The 26,214-nt window shown below is 41.8% G+C and overlaps 1 protein-coding gene across 2 annotated transcripts in view; it reads left to right on the top strand.

Annotated features, from left to right (window-relative positions):
- The window catches only part of LOC105934549 (cyclic AMP-responsive element-binding protein 3-like protein 3-A), a 34,027-nt gene that overhangs the window by 4,861 nt on the left and 2,952 nt on the right, over nucleotides 1-26,214 (top strand). The window contains exons 2-7 of one of the 2 annotated variants that reach the window (XM_012874596.3): nucleotides 10,195-10,668; nucleotides 10,936-11,025; nucleotides 12,964-13,231; nucleotides 15,799-15,929; nucleotides 19,105-19,215; nucleotides 19,431-19,537. In XM_012874596.3, the coding sequence (XP_012730050.2) occupies nucleotides 10,648-10,668; nucleotides 10,936-11,025; nucleotides 12,964-13,231; nucleotides 15,799-15,929; nucleotides 19,105-19,215; nucleotides 19,431-19,537 (728 nt within the window). In that variant the 5' untranslated portion in view covers nucleotides 10,195-10,647. The remainder of the gene's footprint in view (nucleotides 1-10,194; nucleotides 10,669-10,935; nucleotides 11,026-12,963; nucleotides 13,232-15,798; nucleotides 15,930-19,104; nucleotides 19,216-19,430; nucleotides 19,538-26,214) is intronic. The other variant, XM_012874597.3, reaches the window with a different exon arrangement.

The following is a 26,214-nucleotide window of genomic DNA, read 5'->3' as shown; positions in this document are numbered from 1 at the left end:
AATAACATACATTAGTACAATTTTATTCAAATATTAGTTTCAACGGATGACAGGTCATTTTAAGAATAAATTAATAAAAGCAGTTTGTTGTGATTACTGATTCAATCTTTTTAAAATCTCAGTCTTAAAGCAATAATTATATCTACAGTGCTTATTATTTATAAGCCTTGAAGCTTTTTACATTTCATCACAAAACACTAACAAAGTTCATTGTACTTTAACAGGATTTTATATGATGCACCAACACAAAGCACTGCTTAAGAAATTCATCTCCACAGCCTAATGTTGCCCTCGCCATGATTCAAATAAGGATTGTGTGTACAGAGTTCATTTTTCTTCACGCATAGCATTTTGCTATTATTTCAGACATTTTAATTTGGGTCTTTTCTGTCTTCCTATGACTTTGGTCCAGTAGTGGCTTTGTTCTTGCCCGTGCTCCATATGGGCCAGATTTGTGGACTACACAACATGTAGTTGTCTCGTCATTAAATGGTAAATGGCTTGTACTTATACAGGTTTATATAGTCTGACGACCCTCTGTAAACCCCATTCACACCCTGACGGTGGTGAGCTATGTAAGTAAGCACAGCTGCCCTGGGGCAGCCTGACAGAGGCAGAGGCTGCCATACATGGACTGAGACGGTCAGAGCGGGGGATCGAACCGGCAACCTACCAATTGCAGGATGAATTCCCTAACTCCTGCGCTTGTGATGCTCTTGTCATTCGAGCATCACAAACCTGTAGTGGATCCATGCAACTCCCCCAGAGTTACCACAGGCCTCTTGACTACTTTTCTAATCAATGGTCTTGCAGCTGCCCTTCCCTTTTTTTAAAGATGGATTGAGCAGTGCTTTGTGGGACAGTTGTTGTTTTTAACCGGACCGTGCTTTTTTAGCTAGTTTTATAACTTTGTCTGTCACTTGCTTGATGTGTTCCTTGGTCTTCATGTTTGTTTGAGAGATTGAGATAAAATTACACACATGGGGACTCTATTTAGCACAATTTAAAGTTAGTCAACTTCTGCAGGTAACTAGTTAGACTAGATTTTATTTATCAAAGTAAAGGAGGCTAACTATGAAGCCAAACCACAAATTTTAGATTTTTATTTCTAAAGAACCTCACAATTATGCACAAATTTGTGTTCCTCCATCAAATAAAATAGACTTAGACAACTTTATTTGTCATTTTGTATGTACAGAGTGCATACAGAATGAAATTTTGTTGCATACAGCTTGTAAATTACAGTACAAAGTGCAGCAGTGATTAAAAAGTGAACAATTAAAATGTAAACCATGCAGGAGAATGTATGTGCAGAAATGATGATGCAAAAAGGCATTTGTGCAAAAATGCATTTAGAAACTAAAAGTTCGGCACCATTTGTAATGCTAGATAGATATGCAGTTATGCAAATGTGCAAATGTGACGCAGAGTCCAGTTTATAGTTCAGCAAATCAACAGTCTGATGGCAACGGGAAAAAGCTTTTGCAGAATCTGGTGGACCTGCAGCAGATGCTGTGGAACCTCTTCCCAGAAGGCAGCAGGGAAAACAGTCTATGGTGGGGGTGTGAGGGGTCCCTGATGATGTTACGGGCTCGGGACACGCAGCGCTGGGATGAAATGTTCTTAATGGAGGGAAGAGGAGCCCCGATGATCCATTCTGCTGTCCTCACCACTCTCCTCACGTTGTTCCAGTCGGAGGCACCGCAGCCTCCACACGACACAGAGAGACAGCTGGTCAGAATGCTCTCTATGGTGCTTCTGTAGAAGGTCATGAGGATGGGTGGGGGCAGGTGGGCTCTCCTCATCCTCCGCAGGAAGTACAAGCGCTTCTGTACCCTCTTCACCAGTGACGTGGTGTTCACAGACCAGGTGAGGTTGTCCGTGATGTGCACCCCCAGGAACTTGGTGAAGCTGACCACCTCCACAACTGAGCTGTTGATGAGCAGTGAATCGTGGTGAGGCCGGTTCTTCCTGAAGTCGACAATGATCTCCTTCGTCTTCTCCACGATCAGGATCAGGGTGTTGTCTCTGCACCAGCCCACCAACTGCTCCACCTCTGCTGTGTAGTCCCGGTCGTTGTCGTCTCTGATCAGACCCACCACCGTTGTGTCATCAGCAAACTTCACAATGTGATTGGTGGTGAACCTGGGGATGCAGTCGTGTGTCATCAGGGTGAACAGCTGGGGGCTCAGGACGCAGCCCTGAGAGGAGCCCGTGCTGAGGGTGATGACATCAGAGGTGTTCTGTCCGACCCGGACCGACTGAGGTCTGGTGAGGAAGTCTAGCAGCCAGTTGCGAAGAGGTGTGCTGAAGCCCAGATGTTCCAGTTTTCCCACCAGATGCTGGTAGGAAAACTAAAAAATGTGAACACTTTTGCAAGGCCAGCTTCTATGTTGCTCGTATGACAACAATACAGTGATACAGCCACCCTGTAAGCAAAAAGCATCAAGCTTAGGTGTAATTACAATATTTTAATGTATCTGGATATATCCACAAAGGAGCCACCTCTTTTGCAAGTGACTTTTAGTATTTGTCACACTCTTTTACGCAAGGCAGAATAGGGGTAAATCAGAATTCAAGGTATTTCTCTGTCCACTCTGGGTCGGTGCTTTGAAATGCATTCGTTTTGAACCCTTTTCTTGCCACAACTAAATAAATAAAAATCTGTGGAGTCATCTGAAATGTTTTGGTACACTTGCTCTTCATGGAGTTTTTGATTTAGCTGAAAAGCAAAAGATGTGGTGGAGTAAGAACTACATGGATAGTCAAGAAACAGCTTGGGGGGGGGGGGTGCAGAGATCAGAAACCCATCTGGTCTTTGAGCTGCTGTGGCAGAAATGTCAGAGAACTTTAGCTTTTCTAAAGCTCAAAATCCAAAAGGGGTGATATTTCTTGCTGTTGCTCTGCTAATGACGATAGTTGTGGCTTCATGGGGCGAATAAACTTCCAGTCACCATCTGGCAACCGATATGGCTTTCCAGAATTTGGCTAGGGTCTAAGCAGGAACGCCCCCTTGCCTTGGATCTTCTGCATGCTTTTAAGGATTCCAGGGTCACTTTTCTTCTAAGTGCTGTCTGTCTTCCTACGGAAAAAAACTGGGCTGAGCTTGTCGGAAACATCACAGAAGGCAAATGATATTATCAGAAATACATCATATAATAATCATTTTGCTCAGCTGTCTTGATGAAATCTTGAATTGACTAACTTCAACCATCTTGCAGCCACACTACTAGCAAAATACTCTCTCTTAACTGTTAAAAAGTTTTGTGCACAACGTTGCATTTTTTGAGGCCAAAAACGTCGTCTACCTTTTTTAATAATAAATAATTGAACTTTATTGATTTCACAATGGAGAAATTCACTTCTGCATCTTAACCTTATCCCCTTGGGGAGCAATTAGGGATTAAGGGTCTTGCTCAGGGACCCAGAATGGCAGCTTGTGGGAGTTGAACACAGAACCTCTGGAAACAAAGCTCTGTGCTCTAACCACTAGGCCACCACTCCCACCTTCCATCTTACTTTTTCAGCAAGATGGAAGAAATTCTGACATATCCATTTGTTTACATTGTCACACACAGACTCAGTGATTATAGTCGACTACTGTTAAATGGTGAAACATAAATATTACATTTTGTGTCATCAGCATATTGAAAAACATTTTGTAGGTGTCCGCAATCTGAGCTGGGGTTCATATAGATGTTCAATACAAGGGGCTTAAGACAGGAGCCACCTCACATTTGATCTCTGTTCACTTAATTTTATAATTTCCAAATAACACCAACTATTCCCAGACTTCAAAAAACTATCTGAACCAGTTTAAAACACAGCAAGACAATCATGTCTACTTTTCCAATCTGGCATTCAGGGTGTTATGATCAAACATAGCAAATGTAGTATTGAGCAGTAAAACCATTACTGTTGTGATGCAAGTCATCAATGTCTCAGTGTCAGTGCTATGGGGAGATTAAATGCCTGACTAAAAAAACATTGAAATTAATTTATTTTTAAATTGACTAAATGTGTTAAAAATGTACTCAGTTTAAAAAATACATAAACTGCCCTATGCAATATTTGAGATGTGACACCACAAAAACGTAACATTTTTATAAACAATTTTACCATCATGAACAGTTACTTTCAAAGATACATAATTTAATTTTTTTTTAATCTGGAGTCTGGAGGCTCAAACAATGTTTTTATTGATAACCTCAGAGAATTATAAACACCTCTCGCTTTTTAACTGCTGAATATACAGCACATGTGAAGACTTTCTTTATTAATGCCGTTATGGACCTGGAGTTCAACCTGCCTTCAGCTTGTCTGCACTCAATTCAGTAATGCACTGCATTCAGTTGGTCTGCCACAAAATCCCAATGAAAGTCTGTTTTTGTAATGTGTCAAAATATGAAGAGGTTTGCTGAAGAATACACACTGTTGAAAATTGATTGTTAGGTTTGATCAGAACAGAATTTGCAGGTAGTTGTAAAATCCAACATATTTTCATTCTATGTTTTATATTACCGAAGTAATACCAAAGTATACCAAAGCACTACCATAGATGAAACAAATAAACATGAAGTGTAAACTGCACACCTTATATGCTTTGCACTATGTATGTCCGCTGCCTCTTCAATTCACGTGAATGTTCTCCTTTTATTAAATGCCCAATCACTGGTGTTGCTGTGGGCATTGGATGCATTAGTCTGTGTTGAGGAGGAGACATCCCAAGTCTGAAAGGCTGCATTAACGGTTAGGCAGCTTTGTAAAGATTCAAGGTTGCAAGACACGTGCCGTGACAGTGCTCTATTTCTTTATTAAGTGGCGTTTCAGGCTTGTGCACAGAAGCAAACAGGATTATATGGAAAGAGATTCTGCTGTTCCAAATCTTCCACTATACATCGTTGTCCTTGGTCAGGTTTCTGCAAGGATGGGGCAGCTGACATTGCTTGCAACACAGGATGAGAATTAACTTGTTTATGTCTTATTTCCATGATTTATGACTGGATGAGATGCGAAACTTGGATTTGATAAATTATAATTTCATGAAGTCTAAATTTGGGATTGGATCGGCTAATAGGTGCATAAAAGATGCGGTCATCTTTAAGGAGCACATTTTTGTTGCTGTTGCATAAAACACTGGGGTGTCCTGACAGGTGTGGAAGCACTAGACATCCATCATTGTAATCACTCCAGATAGCTTTATATTCTCTCAAAAGCTCTCAAAAGACGTTGTGTGAGTGTTTCTGGACTTGCTACGCACAGCGGCTTTTAAAAGTGTACTGGGTTTACCAGCCCAGCCAGATGATCCAGACTAACACTTAGAAAAAATTGTCTGGGTGCAATTTTGGCTGATGTAAAGACTTTTGAAGAGGATACAAACAAATCTTTTTTTTTTTTTTTTTAACCAGGCAAACCTTTGTGATCCTTTTGTGTGTTGGCTCATTTCAGTTCATTCGTTTCATTAACAGAATTCACCAAGTCAAATATATAGATAGACAAACATTATAGATTGATTACATGCAGGCCAATGTTTTCCTTAATTTCTCTCATTTATGATGATTTTTTGATTGCATCCAATGAAAACACAACATTTTTGATTAAAATACTCTGTCATTACATTTTAGAGAACTTGTTTTGTTAAATAATGTATGTTTAGCTTATTGTTGAATAGAGAGGTTTCTGAGAGGTTACACAGGACTGGAAGGATGTCATCGTACAAATCGGTCAGACAGAAGTGGGAAAAATCCTCAGTATCATATAAGTACCATTGTAAAGTAAAGACAGTCACCAATAATTTAAGAACGCTGGGACAACTGTGACTAGACTGTTTTTTTGTTTTGTTTTGTTTTTTCAAAATAGATAAGACAGAAACGGGTCAGGGAAGGCTGCAAAGAGGCTGACAGCAACGCTGAAGAAGCAGCAGAAATTTCTGCCAGGCACTGGCTGTGTTATAAATGTGACACAAATCTGTTTCTCTCTGTCAGGACCAAGGTGAAGAGCTGTGAAGCAGAAGCTCCATCTTTCAACGAGAATCTCCAGGCTTTGCAAACATGTTTTGGGAGATCTTTTGTGCGTATTGGTGGAGCTTTGAGCCACAGTCCCAGAGGATAAATCTGACACAAACAGCGTTACACATTACAAATGTGTAACGCTGAGAAGGGGGGGGTTTATTTTCCAGAATCAAAGTGAGACCAGGCACGTACCAAAATTAATGAAAGAGTATCTTAACGAGAGGTAAATCAAAGTTTTGGAATGACTTAGCCAGTGCTTGATTCAACTGAGCTTCAACCTGAAGAGGGTTGGGAACAGGAAGTGTCTTCACAATCCGATCGATCTTTTGAACTACAAAGCAGAGAGAGCAGATATTGTCAGGTGAAGATGTGGGATGCAGATAGAAGGAAATGTATTAAAGAATGTGCCAACAAACAGTTTACAGTCTCAATAATTCATTCAACTCTCATTTTCTTTTTTTCCCTCTAACAGTTGTTGGGAATAAATTAAAATTCAGTTTCATTGTACAGAACAAATATCCAATTTTATGTGGGCAAAGTGCTGGAATGACTCGTAGCTGGCTCACATCACAATTACCTTGCATTTAGCAAAGGGTTGTAGACTTCTGAGAGCAGCTGTAAGATCTGGTTAGTGAAATAATTTTATCAGGACCTCTTTGCAAATTTTCCCTTTTGGAAAGTCAGACTGACAGAAACTGTTAATTAAGAGATAATTCCCGTGTTTCCTACGCGAGAGCCACCTGAATACAGCCTGTTCATTGTGTCTTGTCTCAAAAGATGCTTCATGTTTTTTCTTTTATTGACCCAAAGCCTGAATGATTCATCTTGACCATGTTTATGACACACACCCTCTTGTACATAATAAAGTATAATGAAGTCATGATATCACATCCATTAATGCGGTAATTATAGGTACCAAGCTGCAATGCTGGCCAGCTATCAAGAGACATGTTTGATATGATCTAGTTAGATCACATCTGCCTGTACTTTGAATCTCTCTAATCTCCGGTTGGAACAACAATAAAGATAACAAAGTGCCTCTACACTGCTATGAGACTTATTGCAGCACAGATAATAGGCTCTCGGGTCATAAATGAATCGAAAGGCAACAAATACACTAAAGATGTCGGAGTGCTTTAAATGCTGGAGTTCTCATATCGGATTCATGCGCCGACCTCGCTCTGTGCGTGACTTCTTTCATGAAAGAGCAATGAATCTTTCACAACTGCTACAGAATAAATCTCTGAAGCTCTCTCCGCGGCTCCGAAAGTATTAATCTCAAAACCCTTTAGGCCGTAATATGAGCCTCCAGAATGCTAGATAGCCTTGGGATTGTGTTTTTCTACTCTGCAAAGTCAACATAAGACAAAATAATGTAATTCTATCCTAAATGTTCACACCCAACAAATCTGTTTCAGAGGACTTGATTCCTTTTTCCTTAAACTTAGTGTTGTCTTTTGTGATGTTAACAAAGAACAGCTGAATCCTTTTTTTTTTCAGTGTAGAGGACTGCTTTTCAGACTCTTAGCAGCAATCCGTGCCAAACCTGAGGTTTGTGCATGAATCTGAAATAAAGGTTGAATAAAGTTTCAAGATTGTTTGTTTTTTGCTGTGCATTTTCATCTGGGCCTATTTTAGTCCCTTTATGATTTAGCGAGGATAAGGCAGGGTATTTCATACGGGGGGACTTGGTTTTAAATCCCACCTGGGAAGGGCAAGTTGTACTGACTCACTGTAAGGGAGCAGCTTAAAGGACGCATCATCCTCTCTGGGCCCGTTTTGAAAAGTGACTGTGTCCAAACAAAAGGAATTCAGAGAAACAGACAATCTTGTTTTTGTCCTCTTTGTGATATAGAAATAGCAGAGTAGTTGTGTGATGAGAAAAGAAAATTACTTTGGTACAGAACTTGTTTCTTCAGGGGCAATCACGCCTAGAAGTTTAGACGCGTATTGTGTGTAATATAGTTTTTCGGAGAATTTCAGAACAAACAAGGAACGGCGTGGTTCAGCCCTGAGATCTCCCCCCCCACCCCCCTCTGATAATAATGAGATATCGCTTTGCAAGTCTGCATGTTCTTTTTGTGCTTCTCCTCGAAGAACACATTATGTAATATCTGTTGACTTGTGCACGCTTAGAAGAAGCACAACACAGAGGCTCCTTAATCACGGCAGTAAAGATAAGAGATAGGGTGGCACTGAATGTGCATGCAATAGAATAGCTAAAATAATAATGATAAGTAAAAAGTGGCTCATTGATGGACACAAAAACAATGTATAAAACAATCACTGATCTGAATATTTTGATTTATTTTTGCTTTCTTTTCCCAGTTAAATGTTTCCGATCACTAGCCTAATTTTAATATTGAAAAAGAAGAAATTCAGAAAACAACAACAACAAAAACTTAAAATAAAGTGAGGACTTTATTTCTTAGGGAAAAAGCTGTGAAAACCAACCTTGTTCCGTATGAGTCGCCTAAACTCGATAACTGGTTGTGCTACTTTTGGCAGGAACGTGGCATCTGTGATAGCTAGCAGTAAGTCGTTTACATTAAATACAGGGAGCTGATGAATGCACAGATGTATAGTTGGTAGCACTGTTACCTTGCATGCAGAAGGTCCTTGGTTCAATTCACGCATTGCAAGTTTTTTTTTAACAAGCTTGGACAAACAGTTTAAGAGTGACTTAACTGGATTTAAGTCCAGACTGACAACCAGGCCATTCTTAAATCTTCATTTTGTTTTGTTTTTAGGTTTATTCAAAGATTAATTGCTGGAGTGCTTCAGGTTAATTTTTCTGCCCCAAATCCCATTTGAGTTTGAGATTATTGATGGCAGCAAAACATGGTTCAGTATTTTCCTCTTGGGAGCATAATTTGTAGTTCCACGATCAATTACAGCAAGCCATCAAGGCCAAGAAGCAGGGCGTCCCCAGACCATCGTACTGCCACATCCATGTTGGATTGCCAGTACGATGTTCTTCCTATGAAATGCTGGCTCTTTACACCAGACGGTGCCACTTTTGTCTCGGCGGTCTGCAATCTAAGCAGACTGCCGAGACAATAGATTAATTCGTTTCATGAACGCTCGCAGTATTTGTGCGTTCACAAACACATGAGAATCCATCTTGCACCGCTCCGGCTTCAACCGTTTGCGTCCGAACCAAAAACGGTTCAGGCCAATCACGTTGCAGTATTGAGGTTTAAGGCGGGACATACAGCTGTGATGAAAGCAAGAGCGGCTGAGCCCACAGTAGACCCAAAACAATCATGGAGGACGCACGGGTAGATGCTGCTTTCGCATCTGTTTTGTAAGGATCTACTAATTCTTCTTTGATAATAGAACAGCAAGAAGCGCCTTGACTAGCTTACCTTCTTGTGGTTTCTCATAACGCCTGCTGCTTGCCTTTGAATTTGATACCGTTATTGGCTAACACCAACCTTTGGTAGGCGGGTACTAGGTGTCACTTCGCCCAATCAGCTCAGAGAGTTCTGCTGTCTGTCCCTCCTTTCCCCAAACTGATTCAAATGGAGCAGTCCCAGATTGATAATGCGCAGAACGGAGAGCTCTACTCATTATCAATCTGGCCGGCCAGGTTATCTGCAGTTCTGCCTCTGTTGAGTTAACTCTTCAAAAAACATTTATAAGTCGTCATAGATCACCAATTAGTGGCTGATGCATTCAATCTATGGCACTGACTCGCTGCTCTAACCCCCTTAAATAATGATGTCCCTACGAATAAGTGCATTATTAACTATTAATCATTCATACGGGCGTCTCACTGTAAAGTGTCCCCCCCCAACGAAAAAAAAGAAGCGTTTGGTTTTTGAAACAAAGTGTGTGCTTAAGAAGAAGTGTACACTGCTCTCACAATATAGTGACACGCTCTATTGTCAAACTCACAGCATTTTCTTCTGGGCTGTGAGCACTACTCTGACTCCGTTCCCAAAACACGGTTGTTGTCTCGCAATTTGACAGCCCCTATTGTAAAAAAGTATCCCCGTGGAACAACGTTAAATCAGCTTCAGATACTTTGTTCTGTCTCAAAAAAAAAAAAAATCTACCACACTGCGGTCCCTGTTATGAATTTCAGGACCTGAAATACATTTTAAAGTTTAACCGTGCTACTTTTTGTTCCCGGTCTCAGGTTAAAAACAGCTTCCTGTATCCTTTTTTTTTTTGACAGATTCCCAGTAATGACGAGAGATTTCAGTAATTGCAGCGCAATCCACCACCTCCCTTGATGCCTTGGCATCGATGAAACATTCCTGGGAGTGAACGCTGTCCAGGTGAGAAATGAATGTGAAAGCAGCGAGCAAACACTTTCTGTCATATCACACCGGCATCAAAGGTCACTCTGAACCACCTCCGACTAACTTTATCTAATTAATCCATCTGAGAGGCTTCCCTCTGAGCCAATAGGCCCTCCCAGCTGTCAGCTAAACACTGGATTGGACGTTGATAAGCGGTGCTGTTCCGCGACGCAGCATTTCAACTTTGTCCCCTTTAAAGAGTCTCCGTCAGCTCTCCTACACACGCTGCGGCCACAGAGGAGCGTATTGATCTGATTGTTGCGCTTTCTCCCTCCTCCGCCGGATAGTTTCATTGAAATTTCATCAGCTGCTTTGCTGGCAGGATAATGACGCTGACAGCGGACATGGTAAGACTGCTGCTTTGTGTGGAGGGAACTGATTCAGGAGGACTGGTTGGTTAGAGAAACGCTTGGGAGAAGGCTAAAGCTGATCTGACATTTAATCTCATTTAATCAGGCAAATGAAGTGTGAGACCAAGTGATGGCCTTATTGAAAAGATTGTTTTCTTTTTTTTTTTTTTCTTGTTAAAGAAAATCAAAAAGTAGAAAAGAAAAGCACCCAATTTTCTTTTGGTAACAGAGTATTCCCTTTGTTTAAATCACTTCTGGTTTCAGGAGCACGGAGGACTGGGCACCTTTAACCTTCTCGGGAGCACAGAGGAATCAGCTGGCTGCTACAGTAACCATCCGTGGACACCTAATGATGTGTGTTCCTTCAATGGTTTGCCGCAAATAGACTCGCTCTGGGGAGAATATAATCAAAACCTCATATTCATTTAATCTCATGATGAGAATCTGCACCCGGACTGTGAAGCGCATTGTGGGCAGAGGTCAGGCCTGATTGAGCATAATATTATTTGCGTGGGTTCTCGTTTAACCCTTTCCCTCTGCGTTCTGCTGCTTGCGTGCCAGTTTTGTTCTCACAGGCGACATCCGCTCATTGTGGCCATGGATGTCATATTGTTTTTGGGGCTTTTATTGATTTATTGAAGCTTCCAGAGCAGATGGATTGTCAAACTTACAGTTTCAATCATTTGAAAAAAACAAAACAAAACAAAACAAACAAACTAAAATTCGATGCACAAATTTCCATCTGGCCTGGACTTTGTCCAATTCACAAACCAACAAAGCTATAGATATGGGCTCAAATAGATACATATCCCCCCCTCTGCCAATATTTGGCTGATTTTTTTTTTATTTTTAGAAACCACAGACTTTTTGCAGCCGTCAACAAGCTTCTGGTGTAAATCTGCCAGGATGTTTATTCAATCCTCTTGTCTAAAAACTAGCCCAGTTTACTACAACTGGTTGGACTCCTGCCACAAGCTCGGCTTTTAAGCTTGCTCCTGATTTATCCTTCGAGTTGGCTGTGAATTTAAGCTGATTCATTTTTTGAAGACATTTTAGGCACTCCCTTTGCTTTATTCCATCCACTTTGAGCAATGCAACAGTATCGCTGGCTGCTAAACAGCCCACTGCATGCCGCAGCCACCACCATGCCTGGCAGCTGGTTCAGTGTTCCTGGAAATGACTTTGATTCTTCTAAACATACATCACTGTGACCATATAGCTCAATCTTGGTCTCCTCTGAAGCCTTTGGCTTCGATACGGACAGTGAGACTGGAGAGCCAGTAGGTTTCAGGCAGGTTCGAGCCTTGGTGTTGTTCTTGAACATCCTAACCAACATTACTTATCTGATCGGGACCGTTTAGGTCAGACAGCTGAAGCTTGGACACAGTTGGGCAATTTGACAGGTCAGTGATCCCAAAAATATGTACATATGTATATACTGTATATATATATATATATATATATATATATATATATATATATATATATATATATATACACACACATTAAACATTTCTGAAGCTTTCCCATAACTGCTGACCTCAACCCTGTTGACAATGTATAGATTATTCTTAAAAACCTGGTTTTGGACAGGAAACAAGCTGACTTAAATCACTGTTGCGACATCTAAAGGCTAAAAATAAGTTTGTTGATCGGCAAGTGTGTGGCTTTGCAACAAGATGCTAAGGAACAGTAAAGCAAACCTCAGAGGAGGCCAGTTATGCTCAAAATTATTCAAATAATCAAAATTATTTTGCATTCAACCAAAAAGTTGGTTTGTGATAGGAAATGACACAGGGATCTCCCAGGAGATAAAAAGGCAACATAGAGGTTTAGAGAAAACAAAAATCAAACTTTTTATGTCGTGTTTTCATGGCATGGCGAATAATATTTTCACCCTTCTTATCAATCAGAGGAAAAGCCTTTATTGGCATCACATCGATGAAATGTTTTTTTTTTTTTATATATAATTGCTATAAAATTCGGGAATCAGTCTGAACCCCGAAAATCCACGATTACCTCAGATTTATGCGCTCAATTTGGTTTTTCAAATAAGAAAAGACACATGTTATAATATCTTCTTTTTAGCGGAAAAAGAGCGATTTAAATGCATGGTGAAAAGTTCCAGATTCATTTGACTTTCATACCCATAATGAGGGCATTAAACCATCTAATCAGAACTCTGTTTTCCTGTCGGTCTTTGTGTACAAGACTAAGATCATTTGATTGAATTGCTCCGTTCAACGATGACGGTGTCATAGGCTGATGTGCACTGATGCTCCTCCTCCCCAGACTCCGAGCCCTCAGAGCAGTGGTGCTGATGACTTCTTAGACGCTCTGCTCCACGACCCGTCCTCTGTGCCAGCTTCCCCCCTGTGGTCACCCTGCATCACTGACAAGGGTGTTAACGAGGACCCCCTGGCAGAGCTCGCAGAAAGCCCCCATCCAATCTCCTGCACAGCGTTCTCTGCCTTTGACATACAGGTTTTCCCACAGCCTCCCGATCTGGAGAACCCGACCGCGGCAGCAGAGAAGCTGCCCGACGTGTCCATTGATTTAGGTAAGGCTGCAGAAGTGGTTAGCATTGTGTCAGATTACACTGTACCAAAGAAAGTGAAAACTTGGACGTGCAGCATGCAGAACCAAGAATCATGTAAAAGGATCATTATTCTGCATTGCTTATATTGTTTTCCTATAATCCCGGGCCCACTCTTCCTCTCTTACAGTCCTGCAGCTCACTGAGGTTTGCAGGACATCGTTAATCCGCAGCTCTTTCACGGTCCTACCACGGCATTTTCGTCACGCTGGGGTCTCTGCGTTTTCAGTCAGTCAGCTGTAGATTTGCTGATGTGCATAAATGTATGAATATTTGACAGTTGTGCCTGTGGTCTGCATAATTATCCTTTGGTCTGACCCAGTTTGAGCCAAACCTCAGCTGTTACACAGATGGCCTCACTTTTAACTTCCAAACATCGGGGTCCACGGAGAGATATGTGGTTGACTAAGTGACTGCAAGGTGACTTTCACCCCCAGGGTGGAGCATCGGTATGCCGTGCGCGGGCTCGCTTGGCGCTGTGGGCGTTATGGCAAAACGTTTCGATTACAGCAATGTCAGTCCAAAGGACATTGTTCCAGACGAGAGAAGATGCTTTCCCCGGAAAGGTCTTCTTGTCACCCTGCCTCTTTGCAACTATTCTGCTACCGGCTACAGGACGGAGCAGAAGGAGGAGAGATGAACTGTGATGCGGGTCGTTGCTCCAGCCTTCCAAAACCAGAAAGTAAAACTCAATTCACCAGTCTGCCTATGTTCCAGCTCTCACATGTGGTCAGGAGACGTCGATCATGAGCAAAAAAAAAAAAAAAACAAGATCCTGTGGTCCTCCATAGGGTTGCTGGAGTAGAGCTAGTGCTGCTCCTCACCGAGAGGAATCAGTCGAGATTCCCAATGATGATTTTCTAGTGACATTCCACTGTGAGGAGGTCCCAGGGTAGTCTCAGGACATGCTGAAGGGACTATACGCACCCCGTCAGGGCTGGAGACCTCTTTGTGTTGCCCCAGAAGGATCTGGATAGAGTCGTTGTGGAGTGGGATGTCTGGATTTCCCTCCTGGATCTTCTGCCCCTGCGGCCTGATCTGAGATGAACAGAACACAGTGGGTGGACGGGCATTTTCCTGGTGGTATTAGAAATGAAAGAGCATGTGAAAATATTTGACCATGCATCTACCTGATCATGCCTAACTTAATTCATTTGATGCTTGTAAGAAAGTTGCTCCGTATTAACAGAAAAGGACGTTTTTTTTTAGTTTAGGATAAGAGGAAGTGGAGATGAGGTGCGACCAAAAGGAACATATTCACTCACAGATTAAATATTTATTCAAAGTATGATTTTAGAAATACATGTATTTGTTTAGTTTTTCTCACTTGAACTGATTTTAAGAACAAGATGAATTTATATATTTTTCACACTAAAGTCTAATAGTTCTGTCGGGTCCTCCGAAATCCTTTTTGTAACCCTTAGATCCTGAGGGTTTGTCGTCTTTGTGGACCGGTTTGATAGTTTTACCATTCTGAAGATATTCTCTAGTAAAATATAACGTGATACTGTGGCTGAAACATGAAAATAAATCAGAATTAAACAGGATATCCTCAATCGAAAGCTTTCTTTCAAAGCGGGTAGCGTTGTGTCAGCAGCGGGAGTAAAACCCCAGGAACAAATTGGAACCTCGTCACTGATGAAGATAATTTACCGACCCCGCTGTCTGAGTTTCTGCTCCTGTTGCGTGAAAGCAGCGGCTTTTGAACCGTGACAAACTCAAACTGTGACGAACCATGTTAACTCAGTGTTTCATCTATCGGATACCTTCCTCTTTCTCACCTCATCAGCTCTTTTTTTTATGTCTCATCTGCCTGCGGCGCCCCCTTATCTTCCCCGCCATGCCCTCCCTCTCCCCTGCATCAGTTCTGCTCCTGAAAAAGGATGCGACCAAAATATAATTACATCTCAGAGTTTGTTAGGTGGAAATTAGATCATAGGAGCACGACTTCTATCGTTCTATCGGTTCATTTTGTTTGTAGGTAGACTTATCTTCAAACTGGCCTTGTAGATAAAGCAGCTTCAGATTCATGTCCTGACTCGGTTGCTGCTGTAGCAACAAGAGAGATATCCTTTCCCCCCATCCTCCGGGCTCACATTTGGAAAGCACACCTTTTTTTTTTCTCTCTCTTCTTCGGAGGAAATGCTTCTACACGGTCTAAAAATCACTTGACCAGTCAACAGCAGCTGCAGGCATTTCATTTGCTCTCTCTTGTTACTCTTATCCTTAAAATCTTCACCAGCCCGAAAGCTTGAGGTAGATGTAGTACCTTATTAATGCACACAGCAACCAACTATGAATAAATGACTTGCTGGGGTTTTGATACACGACGGTAAACAGATCCATTTCGTTTTTTATTTTCTATTTTTTCCTCCTGCTGTTGACAAAAAGTAGAGAAAATCCTCGTGCATCACTGCATGTTTCTCCCTCTAATGCCGTGTGAGCTGCTTTTTGTTTGAACTCAAGTCAATTTTGGGAGTCACTTTCATCCGGTTTCTTGTTTTGTTCCAATTTTCTGTGTCGTTGTGCAGGGTGGGAGTCTGAGGGCTGCCACAAAGAGTTTGGCATTACATACTACCTTTCCAACAGCCAAGCCCCGCTGCTGCAACCCAGCTGTGCGCTCACGGTGAAGGACTTGCTTTTATCCAACCTGGGACAGAACGTAAGAAGAGCTCAGCATCCTGTATTTTGTTAAAGGCCGTTCATCTGGATTTTCACAACCGTTTCGTTTCTGTTGTGTTTGACCTCACGATAGTCGTTTTCATTTCCATGTAAGAGATTAACAAATCTGATTTAATTTGTCATAATTTTAACGTGTTTTTATTTAGGTGTTGACTGTATCTAAGTGCCATTTTCAATTTGCTGTCTTTTTGGTCCTTGTGAATCAGAATTTAAAGCTCATTCAGCGTGAGCTTGTGAAACATATATGGGAGATTGTCCAGTGAGGAGGAGGAGGAAGTCAGTAAAAATGTTGTCTGTGAGCAGTAGCTTGGAGACCTAACAAACAGGCACCTCACTGAGAAATAAAAAAAAATAAAACTCTGGGACAACAGAGTAACTTTAATCAACCACTAGTTTGTTTTCTCATAGTAGTATTGTTTTGCTCTAAATTGTGGCTTCCAGCTTTTGCTATACATGTCGTGGTTGGAAGGGAACTTAAACTTATAGCTACTGATAAACAATTTGCCCCAGGTGCTAAATAAAGCAAGTTTGTGCTGCAGCTAAGTATTGTGGGTAAACAAGTGGGGGTACATTTTCAAGAGAACGTTGATCATCCAGTATTTAGTACTGACAGAGAACACTGGGGAAGTAAACAACACATTTTCCTACCAGTGCCCCGTTTCAGAAATCTGGCTTAGTGTATATTCAGAGTAATTTCACGGGTAAATTCCTGCATATCCGGCTTTTCTGTTTCAGAAAACTCAGAAGCGTTCACCTTCAGTCAAATCATGACAACAACTTACTTTGTGAAACAACCCTACTCGCGGGCACAGTAGTTAGGGCTAACCCTGAGTTTTTCCTATTTCTAAGCTGAGATCTGCACAAGGACGTGTCGTGAAAGGCGGGTCCTTTTCTGGAGGAGCCTTTACGCTGGAGTGTAATACTCAACATAAAACTGTCAGGAGAGGCTGATCAGACCCCGATTAAATGTCTTAATGTGTGGCTGAACATACAGAAACTGGTAAAGGGACGGTGGCAGTACGCATGAAGCAAGACGAGACGTTCTGGCAGGGAAGAGTCGGCTGAGGCCGGTAGCCTATATGTAGACCAGGGAACAGGTGAGCAGAGCTGTCACTAATTAATTGCAACAGGTGGAGCTGATCAGGTGGCAGGGAGACAGCAGAGCTGATTGGATAATGACTAGTGGCTCAAAAATGTGGAGCATGGAGTAAAATAGTCAATCTAAAAGATCAAAAATGAAACAAAAATCCTAGATCGTGACAGAATGAAAGCAATAATTTATTCTATATCAAATTTTAAGACTTCCAGCTCAAATTTTTTATATATTTTGATAATACGGTGTATAATTTACAAATTATACACCTTCAAGAAAATGTGTGTCAACTCATTTTTAGAAGGATGGGTGAAGCCAAATTTTGGCAAAAAGATGAATGAACATATCAGTTTTTTCAATAACTCACACCATCCCATAATGAATTGCATATGTTGAATATAGCCAATTAATGTTTTACTTGATTAAGATTAAACATAAGAATAACTTATAACTTAAACATACCTGATTAAACTATATTTTCATACTTCATACTTGCTGCCACATCCTTTTTATGCCTGCCTGGTTGCTCCTATAGACACGCAATCAATGCGATACCCCCTCCCCTTTGGGTGTTGAATGAATAAATTATGGTTCAAAATTCTCCATATGCCTGCATTAAAGATTTCTAATTCCACTCGCCGAAAATGCACACTTCTTATTTCCTGCCGTTGGCATGGTGAATCACATTATCTGCGTTCGATTGATGAGGGCTTCTTTCATGCTTGTGCTTAACTCAGGGTTGATTGGACGCTTAGTTTAGTTACCTGATTGATTTACCTGTTCTGAAACCGAAAACGCTGCGTATGACAGCATGAGGTAGAACTGCTCAAAATAGCTGCTCTCTACTCAGGGTAGACCGGGCATTCTTTCTGAAACGGGGTCCTGGAAACATTATGCTCACAAACGACACCTGTAATCATCACAATAGTCTGGCTGCTGACTCCTCTGGAGTTATTGGTCTTAGCCGTGGCCTGAACTTTGTTGTATCCTCGTCCTTTGGATTTAGGTTGTTCCTTTATAAGAACCAAGATTCAAATTGTTTCATAATCCTCTGGATTGTTTTTGGTGAGTGAGGAGAAATCTGTCATTTCAACCTTTTACCAACTCACCAACATTTCCTGCATTCAAGATCTTTGGGGAAAGTAAGAGTGCTCACTCTATTGTTTTCTGTGTTGCCAATGATCCGACCACACCACCACATATTCTCATTGAGAGGATATTTCAAGTTAGTTTTTTTTCGTGGAAAAACGGTCATTCTTTGTTGTTGACAACCTACAGTATCATCATCCATATATGATAATGTCCATTGGTGGTTTGTTAACAGGGGCCACTAGGGCCCATTAAAATTGCAGGAAAAAAATGTAGATACGGTCAACATAAAGTGCAAAATGTAAGAATTAATTATCACATCTGCTCTCTCATAAAAGGTGTTTCTGCATTACCATTGCATCTTGGGTTTAATTGGGTTATTTTTTTTGTGTTGGCCTCCTAATTTTAATGTTTTGACGCTGAGGGGTGCCGGACAGGTGATTATGTATTTATGTATTTAACACTTTTGGCTTCCGTGCAGCTTCATGCTGCTCTCTGATTGGTTACTTAAAGATTCTCCTTGGGAATTTTGGGCTCTCGCAAACAGCACCTTTTGTGTCTTTATACTCACGCCTGCACAGCTTAGATGCGCAGGCGTGAAGGTCACTCAGACATATGACTGCAAATGGAAGAGTCACAATGACAATAGATGAGAAAATGGTGCATTGAAAGCGGAAGAAAGTTTGGTCATTTAATTCCAAAATAATAATTTCACAACGCTGATTTATAAATCCAGCAGCAGGCAGGTTTCTTACTCTAAAATATGATATTTGCCCGTTTGTGATTTTCAATCAGTATTAATGAAATACTGTAAACAAATACGATTAGAACTTCTTGTCTTATTTGCAACGGCAGACCTCCTGGTGGCAGCCTGCTCTCTCTCAGACAAGCAGCACACCCCTACAGGAAAATAATCCAATGAACTAGTATTCCACTTTAATTTCCCTCTTCTACCTGGAATTGTGTTTGACAGGTGCAGCGAATCTCTCAGCGTTCCTTGCAGGAGCTTGTGCTTAATGAGGATGAGAAGAAACTTTTAGCTAAAGAGGGTGTAAATTTGCCCTGCAAACTGCCCCTGTCAAAGGTAAATGAGCCAGTTCCAGATGTAGGGCAGTTCCTCCACACACATACACACCCCTTGCCAATCCGATTCACACCTTTTGAAAATCTAAATCCGGAGGCCCTGTTACACAACCTTTGCCAACTTCCCTACCCACTTTTGTCTCACTCACCTTTCTCCTCTTCATATTTTTTTTTCTCTCGCCCTTGTTCTTACATCCGTTTCATCTTCGTGACAAGTTTGAGGAGAGGATTTTGAAGAAGATCCGGCGGAAAATCCGCAACAAGCGCTCGGCTCAAGAAAGTCGGAAGAAGAAGAGGGAATATGTTGACAGCCTGGAAGGGAGGTAAGAAATCATCTGCGCTCAGCACCCTCGCCCAGTGTGACATTATTTGTCGGTAGCTTGACTTAGAAGGTTACAATTTATACCTGCAGTCATTTGTAGCATCTCCTGAACCATACTGTAATGACATCTTTTCATTTATTCAACTAACTTTAACAAAGTTTTAAAGAGCCATTGACTCAGTTTTCATCACTAATCATCAGATATCTGTTGGTTTGTTTGGAGTAGAAACACAAGATGATTAATGGCGATTGCTCTCACAGAGGGCTAAACAAACACATGCTGAAAGAGCCAAAAAATATATATGAATATGTTAAAATCCAGAACGTTTAGTTTTTACAGATCATTATACAGGGCCTTGCCAGAGTTTCCGCTCCTCTTGAATTATTTAACATTTTGTCACTTTTCAACCCCAAACCTTGATGAGTATATAGTATAATAATAAAAACCCAAACAATACAGCATGAATTTGTACCCGGCCTCCTCAGGCAATACTTTACTGTATACTGCAACTCTTAGAGGAATTAGTACTTTTGTAAAGCACTGAAATATACACTATTGGACTATTTTAAAAAGGTATTTCAGAGACTGAACACATCTACAGCACCACATACCTAAATTGCCTTAGTTGAGGTGCAGTTTTTATGATTCATCAACACGAAAACGTGAGCAAAAAATAACATCCCTGCCAGAGCTGCAAAGCCAAAACAGCTGCAGATGGAAAGGAACTAATAGGCCACGGCCAGTCTCACATTTGCCAAAGCAAAACACCTTCATCATCCTCAAGACAAGAAATTGTTCTCTGGACAAACGTGGAGGAGGTGATGTGGTAGTCTGGGTCTACATTGTTGTCTTAGTATGACCTGTCGCAGTTGATGAAACCATGAATTTCTAGCAGAAAAACCAGGAAGGAGAATGTCTGGCCATGTGTTTCTGAGCTTAAGCTCAAGCATACCTGGGTTCTGCAAGCAGGGCAATGATTCAAAGCCACACCATCTTTCATGATCTACAGTCACTTTAGTTTGTGTGTGTGCAATCAGAACTGCCCGGTTTTCTAATTTTCGTTTCATACATAAAATAAGGAATTTGTAATTTGGTGGAGAGACCTTTTTCTTTGACATAAAACAGAAAACAAAACTGTTAAAACGACACAATTATGTGGACAATTTCCACTTACAAAGGATATGAGAACTGTAGACTAATGTGGACGAGACGTCTCAGTGATCATGAAAAGATGCATCGTTTTTTTAATCATTTCTGACATAGTTGTTAGAATTCCTGGGAGCATCTGTCTCATCATTATCCCAAAGACATACTCCCTCTATTATCTGTGACAGCATTATCGATTCAGTGGGGAAGATTTGTGCCAGGCCTTATCGGGAACTGTCGTGTTACAGAATGATAAGAACTGTGGGAAATGTGGATCTCCAGGACCTCATTCACTTTAGGCCGTAGTCATGGGCAACATTTAATGCCGCACAATGCCACCGCTGATCAGTGGGCTGAGAACGGATGACCTATTAAATAACCCATTTATGTAGCAAAATCAACACAGAGATCCACTTACAGCGAAAGTATTCACACATTAGATCCGTTTTGTACGGTGGACCTGAGGTGCAAAGCACCACAACATTAACAAAAACACTCAAGGCCACCGCAGTTTTGCCCTTTGTCATGAGCTTCAGTGTATTTTAAATGGATTTTATTTGACAAGACCAACACAGAGTAGCACATAATTCAATCTGAAAAACTCACAGAGAAAGAAATGGCAATTAGAAGGATTTTATTGATACAATATTTTAAGTCTTTGGCGCTCAGACCTCGGCAGGAACATTAATGCTGAATTATACTTTAATATGCATAAGTAGATGTATGAGAACAGGTATGTTCCCCCAGGTCTGAAACTGGTGGTGGAGTGGAGATAGAAGAAGTTTGTTCAGTCCATATGATCTGTTTAAGATAGATGTCCAACTTGATAAACACAGGTTGCATGAACTGTCCATGATGAGCAAGCTTTAAGCGACTGTGGAGAGGAAAAACTCCCCTTTGGGAAGAAACCTCTGGCAGAACCGGGCCCAACATGGTGGTCTTCTGCCGGACCAATAACGGGGTGATAGGGAGTGCTGAAGACTGAAGGGAGAAAACACTCTGATGGGTTGAGGATGGAGGAACATCATGGAAGCTAAATGAACTCAGCTACGATGGTGGAGAAGGGGTTGGGGGTGGGTTGAATCGGACATCTGATTCGAAATCCAACATGCAATCCGTTTGCGCTTGCTGGTTAGCAGGCTGAGACGTGGATTTGAAGTTGCTTTTAAGATGAGCGTGGGATGCTGATTGGCTTCATGGAGGTGCGGTTCGTAGCTGATTGGCTCACATCAGAGGCGTATCGGACTCTGATTGAATGGAGGCAGGCGATGAGTTTCTTCGATTGAACTTGCGCCTTCAGCTTCATTTGTCAAGAGAAAGAATCATTATAGTAGATAGATTTTAGCATATTAGAATCTGTAAAATGTGGCAAACATGCACTGAGAAGCATTCACCCCCACTGTGGCATTTTACCTATTTTGTTATATACCAACTTGAAATTTAAATTTTGCTAAATTTTATTTCATGTGATGGACCTGCACAAAAGAATCTAATTTAGTGAAGTGAATGAGAAAAATATATAACAAAAAGAATAAAAAAAATAAAAACAAAAAACTGGCATGTGCATGAGCTATGAAGTCCCTAAAAGTTTCTGGTGCAACCAAGTACCTTCAAAGTCCCACAATTATTAAATGAAGACCACATGTGTGCAATCTATGGCTACATTTACACTGCAGGGATATACGACCCAAATCCGATCTTTTTGCCCATATGTGACCCGTATCCATCTTTTCATGGCAGTGTGAATAGCCCAATTCCGATCTTTTCACCCCCCCAAAAAAATCAGATTTTGCCACTTCCATATGTGGTAATTTGGATACATATTGGATATTTTTCACATTTCATGGGTCTTTCCCGTCCCTCTCCTTGAAATGAGTGCATTTGTCCTTGACTTGAGTAGGTTAATAAGATGATCTGCCAATGGAATGATATATATTCACTTGAAATAAGATAACGGTGATGGATTGTTGCTATTTTAAGTGCAAAAGTTTTATTCCATTGGTAGATAATCTTATTTACATTCTCAAACCAAGAGCAAATACACTAATTTCAAGAAACCTTTAATTACTTCATTTAACTTTTACTTACTTTATTAGTTGTTAAGAAGTACAAGTGAGAGGTTATGCCAAATATCTGTTGCTAAAGCAACACTTGAGTGGGTTAAGGGACAACATTTAAGTGTGTTGGAATAGCCTGGTCAAAGTCCAGACCTCAATCCATGTGAGAATCTGTGGTTAGACTTTAAGATCACTTTTCACTAGTGAAGACCATCCAAACGCTCCGTCTTATTGCTCTGGAGGAGCTGCACAGATCTTTACAGCTCAGGTGAGAGTTTCTCAACAGGAGAACTATTGTTATGGCTTTGAAAGAAATTCCCAAGTCCGACTTGCTACAAACCATGAAGGGGACAAAACACACATGTGAAAGGAAGTGCAGATGTCAGCCTAGATGTAAAATGATGTGTGCAGTGGAATATCGATACTGCACATTACTGTGGGGACACCAGCTTTACAGTAAAACGTGGTTGCAGCATCATTCTGTGAGGAAGGTTTTGTTCAGCAGGGACAGAAGAGCTGGTTAGAGTCGAATAGATGGATCCTTTATTGTCCTGCAGTGTGGAAATTCAGTTTGACCAGCAGCAAAAAGCTGATTTACAACATAAGAAGAAAAAAAAAACCTACTGTACAGGTATTAAAACCAGCATACTCAGGAAATTAAAGAAGTGTGCAACTGAGTTAATCTGACGCCGCCAGATGGATTTGCTCGGCATATCCATCTGGAAACCTTCCGTTGAAATAATTTTGGGAAGGGGCGAAAATACTGGTTAGCTGATTGGCCTATGTTGGTGATAGACAAGCCAAATAAACCAATCAGATCATATGACGTACTCGTCAACATGCTTCGTCGTTGCTCGTAACAGAGCGACGACGAAAACACAACCACAAGCCAAGCTACTCTTGCTGCTGCAGGTAAAGGCTCGTTAGCTCAGCAAAGAAATACTCTGTAATTCCGATAAAACTTGCTCGATAGCCACGCTAACGCAAGTTTCATCGGCTGAAGCCGCCATGTTCTTTAGACTGAACTGTCGCTTCCCGTTGCGTCACACCTCAACCCGCCTCAAAGCCAACGCTGATTGGATGTTCGTTTGGTGAACGGCTCCAAATTTTCTTTAACGGAAAGTAGACAGACTGAACTGCAAGTGAAACCTTGAAAGCTTGCGAGATCAGGATGGTCTCACGAGGCCACAACTGAGTAGGATCATTTTAAGAAATGGGCAAATCGTTTATGTATCTTTATGCCTGAAAACGCCAGCAGATAAGCAGACAGAGATGATGAAGACTTATTGAGTTTGCTGGAAATAGTTATGGTCATAAAGTCTTACAGCTGCTGAGAGGAAGGGTCTGCGATAACGCCCCTTTGAGCACCCAGAATGCAGCGGTCTGTCACCAAAGGAGCTCTCCAGCTCTGCAACAACTCCATGCATGGGGTCTGAAACATTGTCTAATAGTAATGTTATTTTTGCCATGGGTCAAGGGGGCATCCTAGGAAACTCCTGGGCTTCCTTTCAGATGTAGATAAACTGCTGCTCCAACAAAATACCTCAGTCTCCTCAGCAGGTAGCGTCTCCTCTGACCCTTCCTGTTGTATTGTGACTCCAGTTCAGTTGATTGTTCAGGTGAACACCCAGGTACTTATAAGAGTCCACTATCTCCATGACAGTTTCCTGGATGTTCACGGTGTTGGGTCTGTGTAGTATTTACAGGCTTCTCCAGGTGGGCTATAGCTAGGGAGATGATGGCCCCATCCACCGCGAAGCTAGACAGGTCAGCAAACTGCTGTGGACTCAACGGAGGCCTCACCAGGTTGAGGACCAACCTCTGGCGGGCCTTCATCAGATGCTAGGTCTGTGCTACCGGCCTGTAGCCGCTGATGTCTTTGCGGTGTGTGGTCTTAGGTGCAGGAGGTCTTCCACAGCTTCAGGCTTATGATGAACATGTACCTCATGATGCCGCACAGCTGATGGGTGCCACTGATGCAGGAGGGGTTTGCAGCAGCAGAGACTGGGCAGGCAGGGGGTTGAGTGTCTGATCAAACCTGGGAGGGAGGATGAGCTGTATGCCTCCTTGGTGTTGGCATAGGACAACTCCGGCGTTTCATTGTATCTGGTGGGGCAGGTAACCCACTGGGTGAAGGTGGAGATCAGAAAAAGGTTCAGTTCAATGCCGTTGTTACAGAGAGTGTCTTTTCGATAGTTAGATATTCAGAGTGGCACCTTCGACCATTCACCAACACATCCAGACCCCCTCATCTCTTTTTGCCGCTCCCCTTGGTCTTGTCCGCCACATCTCCAAGCTGCTCTTCTGGTAGCATCTCAGTGGTTGGATTGAGGGGGTGGGTGGGTGGGGGGGGTAATCCACTTTGTTGGGAAGTACTCTCTCATTGCCCATGAAGATGGTTTGGAGTTGATAGAAGGTGGAGGTTCACCTTACAGCAGAGGGACCGGCTAAATAAATTGTTTGTGTTTGTAGCAGAGGAAAATTGAAAAACGTTAAAGATGTATGCCTACTTTTGCAAGGCAATGTAAGGTAATTCGGCCCACCTTGACGGTCCAGCACATGGTTAGTGATGTTGCGGCGTGTTGGTAAACCACGGGATCAGGGTCAGATGTACAGCAATGTGATATCAAGAAGCACACCAAAGCATCTGGGCTAATCTGTATGGCAGCGGAAGAGAGGCTCGAGCAAAACCTAACAATGATGCAGTGTGACTCATCAGAAGGGTAGAAGCTTTGCCGAGATTAAGCTCAATTTAGGCATTCTCCTCCCTCTCTGTCTCCAGGCTGCGGAGAGCCGGCGAGAGCCTCACCGTACGAGCTGCCAGCCAGTGAATTCGTCAGCAGGCATAATGCCTGCCTCCCACATGTTGGCACTTTCACCTTATCACCCCCCTACACCCCCCACCCCCTCAAAAAAAAAAAAAAAGCAGAACATGCAGCTACGTCTTCAGTGTGCATTGTTTTACCGCTCATTACCATTACGTTCACTTTAATGATTCTTCTCTGGCTGTTCTTCAGATCGATTGCTGTTTACCAATCTGCAAACCCTTTCTATCAGATAAAAAAAAAATCAGGGAGTTTGTTGTTTAAACGCAACTAATAATGCACTAATAATTTTTTCTTATCATGAATCCATGCGCGGTTTTGCACAGTTCCCTTGTTTCCCTGTGTTTAATGTAATAACCAATTCGACTCAAAGTGAGGCCTCAAAACAACTTGTTAAATCTTTATTAGTGTTTCTCAGTCCTTTTGAAAATCTGCAACGCAGCTTTAACAGCGTGCTATTAACATCTCATTCAGGCACGAGCTCTGCTGACTCTTATTAACAAAAGCTTCATGATGGGCTGAGATTGTCAGAGCTGTTGAGCAGGGTCTTGTGGGTAAATTACACCAGCTTCATACAGAGCGTAATTTGCCGGGCATCATTATCTGCCGGGGTCATGGGGGTGGAGGTGCGGGGGTTGATGGGCGGGGG

The sequence above is a fragment of the Fundulus heteroclitus genome, chromosome 6, assembly GCF_011125445.2.
Source record: "Fundulus heteroclitus isolate FHET01 chromosome 6, MU-UCD_Fhet_4.1, whole genome shotgun sequence".
Classification (NCBI taxonomy): domain Eukaryota; kingdom Metazoa; phylum Chordata; class Actinopteri; order Cyprinodontiformes; family Fundulidae; genus Fundulus; species Fundulus heteroclitus.
Note: the sequence above shows the minus strand (reverse complement) of the source record. Positions and strands in the feature narration are given on the sequence as shown.